Source organism: Hippopotamus amphibius, chromosome 9 (genome assembly GCF_030028045.1).
Source record: "Hippopotamus amphibius kiboko isolate mHipAmp2 chromosome 9, mHipAmp2.hap2, whole genome shotgun sequence".
In the NCBI taxonomy this organism is placed as follows: Eukaryota; Metazoa; Chordata; class Mammalia; order Artiodactyla; family Hippopotamidae; genus Hippopotamus; species Hippopotamus amphibius.
The window spans coordinates 56,873,546-56,887,620 of record NC_080194.1 but is presented as its reverse complement, the minus strand read 5'-3'; the positions used below and the strand labels follow the sequence as shown (position 1 = coordinate 56,887,620).

Here is a 14,075-nt window from a genome sequence, read left to right as displayed (position 1 = left end):
CTGCTTCCTTCAGGCCTCAGGTTCAAGAGTGTTGACTTGGCTACCCCAGGGAGGGAGCTTGGCTTCACATGAGGGTTTGTGAACAGACCTGCCCTTATTTTTCAGGTACTGGTCGTGGGGTCTCCACGTTCCCTCTAAACATTGTTTCTAGGGCATCCGTCTCCCTTAGCAGGGTATTCTACTCCCCAGAGAAACCTCCATTCCTGCAGAATCAGAAGGCTTGGTTGCTTACATGTAACTTTGAGGCCACTGGCTCACTCAGCAAATTTCTTAGCTCTTTGAAAAGGAAGGTAGAAGCCACAGAATTGTTTTGTTGCTTGTGGTTGAAGTCTCTGTCATAAAGTTAGAGGAGGTTATTCTAATCTTGACAGTGAAGTTGTTTTTCAAGGCATTAGGTGGTTTTGGCTTACGTGGAGCTGGCAGGAAGTCTTGCACTTTGGCGCAGTGACACCTGGGAGTTTTTTTGCAGCGAGTGGAGGCTTTGGGGGACAGGCGTCTGGCCTCCCGGTTCCAGAGCATCATTGCCAGCTGCAGAGGCAAGAGCAAGTGCTTCCTCATCTTAGGGGACTGAGAGGGCCAGGGAATCATCAGGAACTCTCAGAAACTGGCTTTGCAGGGACCTCTTTCAACTTCACAGTGACACGATCTCAGAGGATATGCCGAGTTCTCCATCAGTCAGCAAGTAGTAAGAGAACATGTATGTACCTTATACAGAAAGTAGCAAGTACACGTATAGTGCCTCGTCTTAAGGCTTCACCAGGGCAGTGACACCAGCATATATATATATATATATATTTTTTTTTAAATTTTATTGAAGTATAGTTGATTTACAATGTTGTGTTTAATTTCTGCTGTATAGCAAAGTGACTCAGTTATACATATATGTATTCTTTTTCATGTCTTTTCCATTATGATTTATCATAGGATATTAAATATAGTTCCCTATGCTATACAACAGGACCTTGTTTATTCATCCTATATATAATAATTTGCATCTGCTAATCCCAAATTTCCAGTCCTTCCGTCTCCCATCACCCCTCCCCCTTGGCAACTACAAGTCTGTTCTCTCTGTGAGTCTGTTTTTGTTTTGTAGATATGTTCATCTGCTTAATGGTTGAGTAATAGTCTACTGTATATATGTACCCCATCTTCTTTATCCGTTCACCTGTTGCTGGAAATTTAGTTTGTTTCCATGTCTTGGCTATTGTGAATAGTGCTGCTGTGGGCATTGGGGTACATGTATCTTTTTGAATTATAGTTTTATCTGGGTATATGCCCAGGAGTGGGATTGCTGGATGCACTAGCTTATATTAAATGACTACTGCAAGCTACTAGACAGTTGATGTTGAAGTGCTCAGTTGTGCACTTCCGATCACAATCACTGTGGTTGTGGAAGGCGGGCCAGTGTAGGAAGAGGTAGCCTGAAGAGGTAAATGTATTGGGGTGAACTCTGCAGGACTTGGGGAATGGAGTGTGAAGCTAGAGGATGGCATTCCCAGCAGGACCTTGGAGTATGAGGGTGACATGTTCACGGGATGCTGGGATGCCGAGGGGACCAGTGGGGCTGTTGACAGCTAAAGGAGGGGTCCGAGTGTAGACAGATGGCCTTGAAAACCAAACAGAATTTGAACTTGAAGCTATAGCCAAAATAGCTATGTGCAAGGGAGTGGCATGCTGGCAGTGCAGTCTAATCAAGGACAGGTGATTCCCAGCTGTGTGAGTGTGGGACGATAGTGGGGTGACAGTTTGAATGTCCTCCAGTGTTTATACCTGAAGGAGACTCCCCAGCCTCTTATGTTGGTCTGTTTATGGATTCTGGATGCGATCTTAGAGAACAAACCTGTTGTGGTGGTGAAACAGATGAGCAGGGGACCAGGGTTCTTGTGCCTCTCACCTCTCCCCGGAAACTCACTTCACTTTTACCTTGATTCATTTTTCCTTCAACAATGAGGCCTTTGTTATTGCTACTATGGAGTGAGGGAAAAAAAGTCTTGTTCAGGGTCACATTACCTAAAGGCCTCTGGACAGTTACAAAGAAAGTAAGAGCATAAAACCATAATGGGAAGGAAGTTTTCAGTGCTTTAGAAGCCATTCAAAAGCAGTCATGCTCGTAGAGAGAGAAGCAAAGGATTCTTTTTGTTGACATATGACATGCCATTTTTGCAAAGAAAAAGGAACTGTTCTTGGTGAAATGGGTCATCATTAATATAAAGCAGAAACATTGAACCCTAAAACTGGAATTGCAGAATTTCACAAACAAATGTTATCCTTCAGGTAGGAGCCCAAGGGACTGCAGGCCCCCTGCCCAGAGGGGGACCCTGGGCTGATTTTCTTTCACTTCTGCCACTTTCCCCATGCAGACTAAAGCTGTGTGAGCCGTGGTCCTTAGAGGAAGGTCTGGTTTGAAAGTAGGTGATTGCAAGTTACTAAGTCAAGAGAACCTTGTGTGGAAATCATCTTTTTGAAGCCCCGAGAAGCAACTTCATGTTGCAGATTACACAGAAACATAATCCTTGGTCAGCTATGGACTCCCCTAAAACTTGCACTGTCACTTAGGCCCTGGGCCCCAGCCAGGCCTTGCAGTGCTCACCGGGTAGGGGTGGTATCCGGGTGTCTCCTGTGGTTTCTCACAGCTCTTAATTCCTGGGGATGGAGACCCGCTAACAACGAAAACCGCGTTTCTGCTCATGACAGGGATTGACGTCCAGCTTCTGATTTCAGAGACTCTTGACCCTGTTGGTTAGATATGTACCCTGTGCTTTTACATAAGAAAACAGATGCAAATTATGCTACTGGAATTCCTAGTGAAGATCCTGAACTAGAATAGGAAGGGAAAGACTATGTGCCCGTGGGAGTGGGGATGGTGTCTCTCTTACATTTTTGCTGTTTAGCCCAGGAATCTCACACAGGCCCTGTGATACACGTTATTGTCATTTTACTTTGTCTTACAAGTGAGGGAGCTGGAAGTGAAATGAGTCCTTTCGGGCGTGGCAGTGCTGGGATTGCTTACTTGGTTGTCTCTTGGCCCAATGGAGTGATGATTCCTGGACCTGTCTGTCCATGGGGTCTGTCCGGATCATCTGCTCAGCGGACCTTCTCTTTGCACCTCCGAGGAGAGGAGGCAGAGTGGGAACGGAGCCCTCTGTCAGTGTGTGGGCCACTGAGTCTTAGGTGACTGTCGGTGTGGAGTTGGGCATCTTGTCCTTCAGTCTGCATAGGGGCACGTGTGTGCGCTTGTGTGCGTGGGCGCATGCGCAAAGAGCATTAGCTCTTTCTTAGCACTGAGGCCTGCAGAAGCAGTGGCGACAGGCAGCACTTCTTTGGTGCCCTCTGTGCTCAGGCCCCCATTCAAGCCCTGCTCTCTCTATAGCACCCTGTGGCCTGGAGTCCTGGAGCCTACTCTCTCTTGGCAGGCTGTTGGATAAGGTGTGGAAAAGCAATTTATACCAGTGTCATGGTAAGAGGATTGGCTTAGTGCAGAGTTCTTACCTGGGCTCCATGTTGAGAGCATGTGTCTATACATACACACATTCCCTACACACTCCTTTATACGCCCATACGTATACACATATATGTTCTTAGGCAGGCCTCAGTTTTATTGGCAGTTTACTTTCTGTTATCATTTAAAATTTTTAGTCACACAACTAGATGGTAGGGCCCAAAGAGGTGTAATCTGCTGGCATGTGCCTTTCTGACCCAGATCAGGGTGAGAGAGCACCACACATTTTTTAAAAAATTGAAGTAGAGTTGATTTACAATGTTGTATAGTTTCAGGTGTACAGTAAAGTGGTTCAGTAATATATATATATACGTATATATGTGTGTATATATTCTTTTTTCAGATTCTTTTCTGTTGTAATATATTGTAAGATATTGAATAGAGTTCCCTGTGCTATACAGTAGGTCCTTGTTGTTTATCTGTGTTTATCTACAGTCTTCAAGTGTGTGGGTCCTCAGCTCCTCCCTGACTCTGATTTGCTGGGGGAGGGGCCGAGGGTGCAGAAGGTGTGTTTGTGTTTTTTTGTTTCTTTGCCTGTGTGCACTGGTCTCTCTCTAGCTTAGGGCCCCTCAGCGGTGACTGCACATGGGAATCATAGGAAGTGCTTTCCAAAATGCAGGTGCCCGCGTCCTGTCCCAGGGATGCTGATTGACTAGGTCTGGGTGAGACGGAGGCTCTGGCCTTGGCAGAGTTCCCAGGTGATCCTAACAGGCAGCCGCGGTTGCTCCGAGCGTCTCTCCAACTTTCCACCGATGTTTTCCACCTGCCTGAAGTAGAAGCCAGGCCAGGATTTGCCTTTGGATCCAGGCCATCGATGATTCCTAATTTTAGCCTTGACTTTTAGATTTATAGATGTAGAAGATGAGGCCCAGAAAGGGCTGAGTTTCTCTCCAAGGTAGTCCTTGCAGGTTGGCCGAACAGAGAACGCTGACAGATACTGTCGCGGGCGCTCCAACTGTCATTTGAAGCTGACCTTTATGTAGTATGTCATCCATACTCGGTTTATCTTCGTCCTTAAGATCTAAGTCACGACTACATTATTTATTGTAACAGTGTAAGATGAACATTCTAGTTGTCAGTCTTTTTTCTCTTTTTCTCTCCAGTCTAAACATGCTTATGATACATGTGAGCACACGTGCAAATGTTATGTCATGGGTTGAGGTAGAGAAACTCAGGAAGACGATGAGGAAACTTGCATCTTACGGCCCCTCAGAATAATTAGTTGCCTGTTACTAGCTTTGGCCTTATGGGAAATGGGTAGGTAACAGTCCTAGCAAGAAATTTCAAATGACCTGTTTGAAGTGATGGCTTAAAAACCTGATTTTTCTTCTAATGGAATTATCTTTGGGGCAGGGATTTTAATTAAAAAAAAAATATAGCATGACTCTTTCCCCAGAGTAACCTAAGTTGCGTTTGCCAAAAAGAGCCTTCAGTTGGTGCCCACGCAGAGACATGAGTACAGAGAGGAAGGACCGCCCAGACCCATCCTGCTGAGTGCTCCCACGATGTTGCAGATGCCCAGTCAGTGTCGCCGTCGTGGTAGCTCCTGTTCGGTGACCGTAGGATTGAACACAGCGTCACGTGTACTTGAAACAGGACGCACATCCTGCTTTTCGTGTGAAGCAGATACACGGGAGCTGAAAGGCCAGTACCTGGCAGAGGGCCAGAACGCCTGACCCGGGCTCACACTGCCACACGAGGCTCCAGAACCCTCAGAGTGGGGCTGAGCGCCCTGTCCCGGGCTGGGACGGGCCCTTGCTAACACGCGGTCTGGCACAATGACCACCCCTCCCTGTGTCTTTCACGTATTCCGAGAGACAGCTGCCCTTCCCCTTTTAGTTTTCCTTTTCTGGCCTCCCCGCCTCCCTCCTTTCTGTCCCCTGCCTTGACCTTTCTGAACTTGGTGACTTGTCCAGTTCCGCAGGGGACTTGATCTCTGTCGGTGTTCCTGCTGCTGCCCTTGGAAGTGGGTTGTGTGAAAGGGTCCCTGCCTTTGCTTAGCATGTCTTGAAAATTGTTATTTTGACCTCATGGGTCATTTTGGTGGGTGGCTAGACTTGTGATAATTCTGAATAGTAACTCTGGAATTTTATGAATCAAAAAGACAGAGTTGCCACTGCCGGTGGAAGTGTGTGTGGGAGAACAGCTAGCGTGAGTCACACGGCGAGGAGGGAGAAGAGGACTTCGTGGGCACTAACGTGCACTTTGCTTTCTGCCCCCAGGTCCCCCTCCTGCCTGTTACAGCCCCAGTAGTGCCGTCCAGATTCTGGAAGACCCCAACTACTTTTTCCCAGACTTTCAGCTCTATTCTGGGAGGCATGAAGCATCTTTGACGGTGGAGGCAAACAGTAGCATCAGGGAAAAAGTTGGTAAGTTCTTTTACTGGCATTTGTGTTGGAACAGCAGAACGAACTTGTTTCTCATTTTTCGCTCTTTAGCATGAGTTTTTCTATCCTTGTTTTAAAAATCAGCATATTGGGTTATTGATTGTCTCTTTATTGGTAGGTCCCTTATTTTTAATGTTTGTTAAACATTAACAAGGTGTTAATAGACTATTTTACTGTAATATGTGACTCTCTCAACAGAGAGAGTTCCTAAATATGCAGGAACTTATATAATTATATAATTTATTCCCTAATTTTCCTCTAATTCCTAAATATTCTTTTGTACTCTTTCCCAGAATCTTTCATTTCTTTTTTTCTTCTCTGCTTTCATTTTTACCTCTTGCAAATGATTCAGAAATTCAGAGAAATTCAAAACTATAGTCGGGAAGGAACCTCTTCCTTTGTAAAAACTTCCTGCCTGTTTTTGAGGGTTTATGAGATTGGTTAAACCATGAAGGAATCTTAAAAACCACTTTAAAGGAGGATCTCAGGGTTCTTGCCAAATGTGCTTATGAAAAGGAAATTTAGTAGTTTTCATGCTTAATGAGACTCCATTCCTTTTATTATTCATCCGAAAAAAATCACTTTCCTTTGGAAATATATTTTATTTGAATTTTTATTTGTTTTATTTTAAAATGTTGATTTTTATTTGAATTTGCTTGTTCATTAAGCCCTGAGGGTAAGCTCTGTCCTTTTTCCTCTCCTAACCCCAGCACTTGTCAGAATGCCTGAATATAACAGTTTGGCAGCTGGTATTTGTAGAGTGAGTGATGGCCCAACTCAACCCACACTGTTAATCGCTTTCCTAGGCTTGTTCATCACTTATTACAATTATCTGGCAATTCTCTTATGTGGATTTTCAGTGATCTGTTTTTGTTGTTTAAAAATTTTTGTTGTTGAACTTCTGGTTTATATCTCTGTTACTATACACATTCTCTGAAAGTGAGGCATAGGTTTGAATTTACTCCACATGCTGTCTTGTGAGGCAGATATGAAGCCTGACCATTGTACAGAGGAGAGAGGTTCAGAGAAGCCAAGTAGTTTGACTGAGGTCACAGAGGTGTGATTTTGGGGTTGATCAGAGTTGAACTTCAGGAACCAGTCTGTAAAGTTCTTTACTCAGCAATTACTTCATTCTCTTTTTTTTAAACCATTTTTTAAAAATTGAAGTATAGTTAATTTACAATGCTGTGTTAGTTTCAGGTGTACAGAAAAGTGATTTAATTATATGTATGTCTATATATCTATGTATATCTCTTCTTTTTCAGGTTCTTTTCCATTATAGGTTATTACCAGATATTGAATATTGTTCCCTGTGCTATACAGCAGCTCCTAGCTGTTTATCTGTTTCATGTACCGTAGTGTATATATGTTAATCCCAGACTCCTAATTTATCCCCCCCACCCCACAATTCTTTCCTGAATGCTTTCTGTGTATCAGCGTAGTAGTGTTCTAGGCACTGGGGATACAACATGTACATAAAGCAGATAAAACTCTCTGTTCTCTGGTGCTTGAATTCTAGTAGAGTAAAACAGAGGATACGTACAGTATTGAATGAAAGGAGAAGAGGCCAGAGGCAAGAGATATGCTGCTCAGGACATTTGGGCAGCTGGTTAGGGGACTGGAACCCAGGGAGTGGCTGAGGGCATGGAAGCTGGGGCTGTAGTCTTTGCTGTTACAAAGATACTCAAAATGTCAGCGGCTGTCACCTTTTCTCATGTTTTAATACCAAAAAGTGTAAAAGGGATGTAATCCTTGACAGCAGCCCTTGCCAAAAGAAGACAGTAAACCCAATGACATGTGTCTAGGTATATACACATGTATGTGTGTGTTTATATATCTTGTAAGCATATAACACCACCTTCATTTTTTTCCTAATTTCATCGTGAACTGAAAAATTAGCTTGGCACTTGATTAAATGTAGGGAGCAAAGGAGACAAAAGGGCCAAAATTGAATCTGAAATTTCTATCTGGATGACTCTTATGATGAGGATGCCATTTATAGGGGGAAAAATGGTAACCTTGTGGAAGAAAGACGGTTTGGGGGGAAATGATGTGTTTTCTGTATATGTAAAAACACCGAAGTGTCTTTTTATGGAATTGTAGGACCGAAGGCTGTTTAGAGATGGGCTGGCTCAGCTCCCTCCATTTACAGGTGAGGATGTTGAGCTCAAAGAGAGTGAGTGATTTGCTCGAAGTCTTGCCAGTAGTAAGTAGTAGGATTTTTACTATCCTAACACTATAAATATCCTCTGAGAACTGTTGTGAAGTGGAGTAAATCATGTATTTCATGGTACTCAGATATTCTTATACTGGTTAAATGTTTGACCCCCGTTACATGCAGGCACTGGGTTGTGTGCTAGGGAGACCTAGATGAGGAGGCATGATCTTTGCTTTTAAGGAGTTTAGAGTCTTGCGTACATAAATAATTGCCATCTACTGTGATGCTTGCTCTAAAGGAGGTATAGCAGTGGAGCCTGGACATTGGAGAAGGAGGGCTCAAGCCTGCTGGGTTGCAGCAAGAAGGATTTTTTTTTTTTTTTTATGAGAGAAAAAATTTATTTTTATTCATACATTTGAATAGGATAAACAGAACACATGAGTAGGAGATAAAAGGAGACATGCATTTCTGCTAAATTAAAGAAAGTGTGAGGGACTTGCCTGGTGGTCCAGCAGCTAAGACTTTGAGCATTCAATGCTGGGGGCCTGGGGTTGATCCCTGGTCAGCAAGAAGGATTTTAATTAGAAGGTAGCTTTAGAGCCATCACTCAAAGCACATCTAGGACTTTCCCGAGAAAGATGTGGTAAGATGCATCTTTCTAGGGAGAGGGACGAATGGGATCAAAGTCCTGGAAGCCAGAGAGAGCCAGCATGTCTGGGAACTATACGTTCTTAGGGTATTGCTGGAACTTGAACTCCAAGGGGTTGCCCGTGAGGGGGCCAGCGATGGCATGAAATGTTGCTGGATGGATAAAGCAGTGCCTGCTACACCCTATGATGGAATGTCAGTTTCATCCTGTAATTAATTGTTGAGGAATTTTGTGCAGAGGAGTGATATGATTACATTTTCCTGTTTGAACAGTCTTTTAGGGCAGTGGGGAAGATAGGTTGGAGTCTGAGGGGGTGGGTTTGAACGTGGGAAAGAGTCCAATGTCAGAGAAATAGACGACGCGACCGTTGAGATGGTTTGGGTATAAGGCTCCAAGGGCTTATCATGTGAAACGAACAGAGATTTCGTTGTGGGATGAGTCTGATCCTGGATCTGCCTCTTCCTACCTCTGCGACCTCGGTGATTTACCTTCTCTAAACCTCTCTCCTCATCTGTAAGATGGGGGATTTAATGCCCTCCTCATGCGATTACATGTGGACTAAACTAGAGAGTTTAGTACAATGCCTGGTGTATCATATGCTCCTTAAAAATGGCTCCTGTGGTTGTATTGTGGTTGCTGAACTTGGAGACTGGCAGGGGACTAGAGGGGAGAGTTGGGAGAGATGTTTCATTTCGGAGGTGGAATTGACAGGCAGGCTCTGACTGGATGTTGGGGGTAAGGAAGGAATTTTGGAAAACTGTCAGTTTTCTGTCTTGGCAAAGAGTAGACGAGGCAGGGATACAGGGGTTGGTTGGATGGGTGGGTGTTGGGGGGTGAGGAAGACATGTTGAGTTTGGAGGACCTGTGGGCCATTGGCTGGTGTTTGTAGGTGGGTAGGCCATGGGTCAGTAGGTGCAGATGAGTGGTGGATGAGATGAGGGTCTGTCGAGTGAGGTCTGAGTGCTCAGGGCAGAGCTGTGGGAAACACCAGTATTTAACGGACAGGTGGAGAAAGGGGAGCCAAAGATGAAGTGTATGGAGAGGAAGCAAGATTCAGAACTATGAGGGGGGCAACCTGGGTGCCCAGTGAGGAGAGCACTTCAAGAAGTGGGTGACCAACATGCCAGATGCTTCAGAAAGCTTAGGCCAGAAAGGTCTCACTGGGAGGGATTACGGATCAGAGCGGTAGGGAGGGCAGTGGATGGAACATTCGGGAAGTGGAGATGGCAAGTATCGATGACTTTCTGAGGACAGCTAGAAGAGAAGGGGAGGAGAGATGCGGGGTGGCACTTAGAGGATTATGTAGAGCCGTGAAAAGCTGGTTTCTTTTTGTTTGGTTCTGGTTTTTCCTTTTTTTTTTTTTTTTAATGATGGGAAAGGCTTGACCTGTTTATATGATGAGGAGAAGGGGTCGGTGGGGAGCTTAAAGGAAAGGGAGGGCTTGAAGGCCTGAGCCAGATCTAGCAGAAAGCAGTAGGCAAGGGAGGGGAGAGTAGTAGACACACTTTGAATTGGAGAGACGCTTCCCTGAGAAACTGTAGGGTAAATGTGGGCGATGATGTATTGGAAATCTTTAAATGCCTCTGTCATCGGAAAGTTCATTATTCACCATGTACGTCCAGACCTATATGTGCATGGAACAGTCTGACATCTTTTTTCCACGTTTACCTTCTAGTTGAGGATCCTCTTTGTAACTTCCACCCCCCGAACTTCCCGAGGATCTCAGAGGTGGAAATGAGAGGTTCCGAGGATGCGGCAGCTGGAACAGTGTTACAGCGGCTGATCCAGGAGCAGTTGCGCTATGGCACCCCGACTGAGAACATGAACTTGCTGGCCATTCAGCACCAGGCCACAGGGAGTGCAGGACCAGCCCACCCCACAAACAGCTTTTCTTCCACGGAAAACCTCACTCAAGAAGACCCACAAATGGTCTACCAGTCGGCACGCCAGGAGCCGCAGGGTCAGGAACACCAGGTGGACAACACGGTGATGGAGAAACAGGTGCGGTCCACACAGCCTCAGCAGAACAACGAGGAACTGCCCACATACGAGGAGGCCAAAGCGCAGTCCCAGTTCTTCCGGGGGCAGCAGCCGCCGCCACCGCCGCCGCAGCAGGGGGCTGTGGGTCACGGCTACTACATGGCCGGGGGCGCCAGTCAGAAGGCGCGGACTGAGGGCAGGCCCACAGTGAACCGCGCCAACAGCGGACAGGCGCACAAGGACGAGGCGCTGAAGGAACTCAAGCAGGGCCACGTCCGCTCTCTCAGCGAGAGGATCATGCAGCTGTCGTTGGAGAGGAACGGTGCCAAGCAGCACCTCCCCGGCCCAGGGAGTGGCAAGGGCTTCAAGGCGGGAGGGGGACCCTCCCCAGCCCAGCCTGCATCTAAAGTGCTGGACCCTCGAGGTCCTCCACCCGAGTACCCCTTCAAGACCAAGCAGATGATGTCCCCGGTTGGCAAGACCCAGGAGCATGGACTTTTCTACAGCGACCAGCACCCGGGGATGCTCCACGAGATGGTCAAGCCTTACCCTGCTCCCCAGCCTGCGAGGACAGAAGTGGCCGTCCTGAGGTACCAGCCGCCCCCAGAGTATGGGGTAACGAGGTGATTATCAAGCCTAGAAGTTTTTTCTTTAAACTTTTTAAATTTATTTTTTTATTGAAGTGTAGTTGATGTATAGTAAATGTTGCAGGGATATAATATAGTGATTCACCATTTTTAAAGGTTATACTTCATTTATAGTTGTTATAAAATGTTGGCTATATTCCCCATGTTGTACCTTTTGTAGCTTATTTTATACCTAACAGTTGGTACCTCTTAATCCCCTGCCCCTACATGGCCCCTCCCTCCTTCCCTCTCCCTGCTGGTAACCACTAGTTTGTTCTCTGTATCTGTGAGTCTGCTTCTTTTTTGTTGTATTCACTAGTTTGTTGTATTTATCAGATTCTACATGTGATAATGTGCAGTATTTGTCTTTCTCTGTCTGACTTACTTCACGTAGTATGATCATCTCCAGATCCATCCGTGTTGCTGCACATGGCATGATTTCATCCTTTTTTTATGGCTGAGTAATATTCCATTGTATATACATACCCCACCTCTATCCATTGATCAGTTGATGGACACTTTTGTTGCTTCCAGATCTTGGCAATTGTGAATGATGCTGCTATGAACATTGGGGTGCGTGTATCTTTTCAAATTAGTGTTTTTGTGTTTTTCAGATAGAGACCAAGGAGTGGAATTGCTGGGTCATATGGTAGTTCTGTTTTTACGTTTTTGAGAAACCTCCGTACTGTTTTCCACAGTGAGCCTCGTGGTTTCACTCATGTTTTTAGTGCTCGTTATATTCAAGGTGTGTTAGGTTTTTGTCATTGTTATTTTCTTGTGCATAATGTCTAATAAGCAGCATTTTGGCCAAAATATGTAGAGTGAAACGGAAAAGAAGGCAATTGGGTATTTTGTCCAAAGGTGAGAGAAGGCCGTTGGGGCTTTATGAGCGTGGGGGAGGAGCCCCCGCTGCTTGCCGTCCTGGGGGGCTCAGCCCAGTGGCCTTGGCGGAGCCGCACTTTTCCCGGCTGGCTTTGTGGAGAGTGTCCAGACTCCTGGAGCGTATTATTACCAGGGGGTTTTACAGAGTTTTTTTCATTGCAGATTTTAAAGGAAAATGCAGTCTGAATTCTAGAACAGGGAAATTACAGGGACCATAGAAATCATATAGTCCCACCCCCTCAGTCAACTGGTGAGAAACTAAATTCCCACGGTCCATGACTCTGAGGCGACTGGAGCGAGACTCAAGTATCCTGACTTTCAAAACCTTTTCCCTCCATTGCCCTAATTCCTCCTGCAGCTGACTGATGGATTCAACAGCCCTTACCAAATGTGTACTCTGTGCAGCCCTGTACTTGCTTCAGAGATAAAGATATGCTTCCTACCCTCAAGGTCCTTCCAGCATCGTCTTGGAGGAAACCAGCATCTTCACAGATCCTCGCGGTGCAGTGTGCTGTTTTAGGATAGAAATATGCGGAGAGCATTAGGGGACCACGGAGGGTAGTATGACTCACAGCTGTAGGGCTGGGGAGAGAGCTTCACAGAGGAGGTGACATTTGAGTTGGGTCTTGAAGAATAAATAAGAGTTGTGGGGTAGAGGTGAAGTAGTAGGAGGTACTATGCAGGGGAGATGCCACTTCTTCAGATGAAAAGCTTTGGAGGGTTTTGTTTGTTTGTATGTTTGTTTTTAATTTATTTTTTGGCTGTGTTGGGTCTTCGTTGCTGCGTGCAGGCTTTCTCTAGTTGCGGCAAGCGGGGGCTACTCGTTGCGGTGCACGGGCTTCTCATTGCAGTGGCTTCTTCTTGTTGCAGAGCATGGGCTCTAGGTGCATGGGCTTCAGTAGTTGTGGCGCATGGGCTTAGTTGCTCTACGGCATGTGAGGTCTTCCCGGACCAGGCATTGAACCCCTGTCCCGTGCTTTGGCAGGTGGCTTATTAACCACTGTGCCACCAGGGAAGTCCAGCTTTGGAGGTTTTGTCTGGCATGAGCTGCAACAGCGCAGAGTGCTGGTGGGGTAAGAAGTTGCAGAAGATGTGTTTGGACAGAGAAGTTGAGACCAGTTGGTGAAGATCTTTGAGTCATACTAAAGAGTTTAGAATTTATCCATAAACAGTTAGGAGAACCAGTGTTTTTAAGTAGACTATGTTGATGTTTACTAGGCTGACTTTAATGGCAGTGAAGGATGAGTTAGAGGAAGGGGAGACTGGAGGCCAAGAGGGCCTCAGGGACTGGGTCAATGGTCCAGATAAGACTTGGTGAGGGTCGCCTAGGTTTGAGGCTGTTGGTATAGGGGAGCCTTATGTGCTAAGAGAAATAGAATTGACATCATTTAACGACTGATTAGATGTGGACATTAAGGAATAATAGGGCAGTTGGAAATAAGGCAGTTGGAAAACAAGCCCTCAGGAGAGAAATCAGTCTGGAGATCCACATTTGGGAATCTCCAGCATTTAGATGTTTCTGAGGGAGAAACACAGGGAGAGTGTGGAGCATGGGAAGAGGAGACAAGTGGTCACTGCCTATGATGGATGTGTCTTCATTCTCACCAAAGGCTTTATTTATCTGTTTCAAAATCAAATGAGCTGAGATTTCCCCGTGCAACCCTAGTGGCTGTGTGCAGGGCATAATTTGGCTGTACATCTTCCGAAAAGGGAGTGACTGGGCCTTGGCAGAGAGAGGGAGCTGGCCGATCGGCCCGCCACTTCCTTCCCAGCTGCTGACACATTTCCCTGCATTAGGTGGAGGATGGCAGCTCTGATGCAGTGTACCAACCTTTAGGTCCCTGACAGCCAGCAGAACTCTGTGGGCACAGTCTGACCCCACTACAGAATCAAG

The 14,075-nt window shown here is 45.9% G+C and overlaps 1 protein-coding gene across 12 annotated transcripts in view; it reads left to right on the top strand.

The window, feature by feature from the left end:
* The window catches only part of AMOTL1 (angiomotin like 1), a 159,022-nt gene that overhangs the window by 79,347 nt on the left and 65,600 nt on the right, over window positions 1-14,075 (top strand). For 10 of the 12 annotated variants that reach the window (XM_057747804.1, XM_057747802.1, XM_057747801.1 and 7 more), the window contains 2 exons: window positions 5,722-5,868; window positions 10,369-11,296. In XM_057747804.1, the coding sequence (XP_057603787.1) occupies window positions 5,722-5,868; window positions 10,369-11,296 (1,075 nt within the window). Of the gene's footprint in view, window positions 1-5,444; window positions 5,466-5,721; window positions 5,869-10,368; window positions 11,297-14,075 lie in introns of those variants that run through there. The other 2 variants (XM_057747811.1, XM_057747808.1) reach the window with 2 other exon arrangements.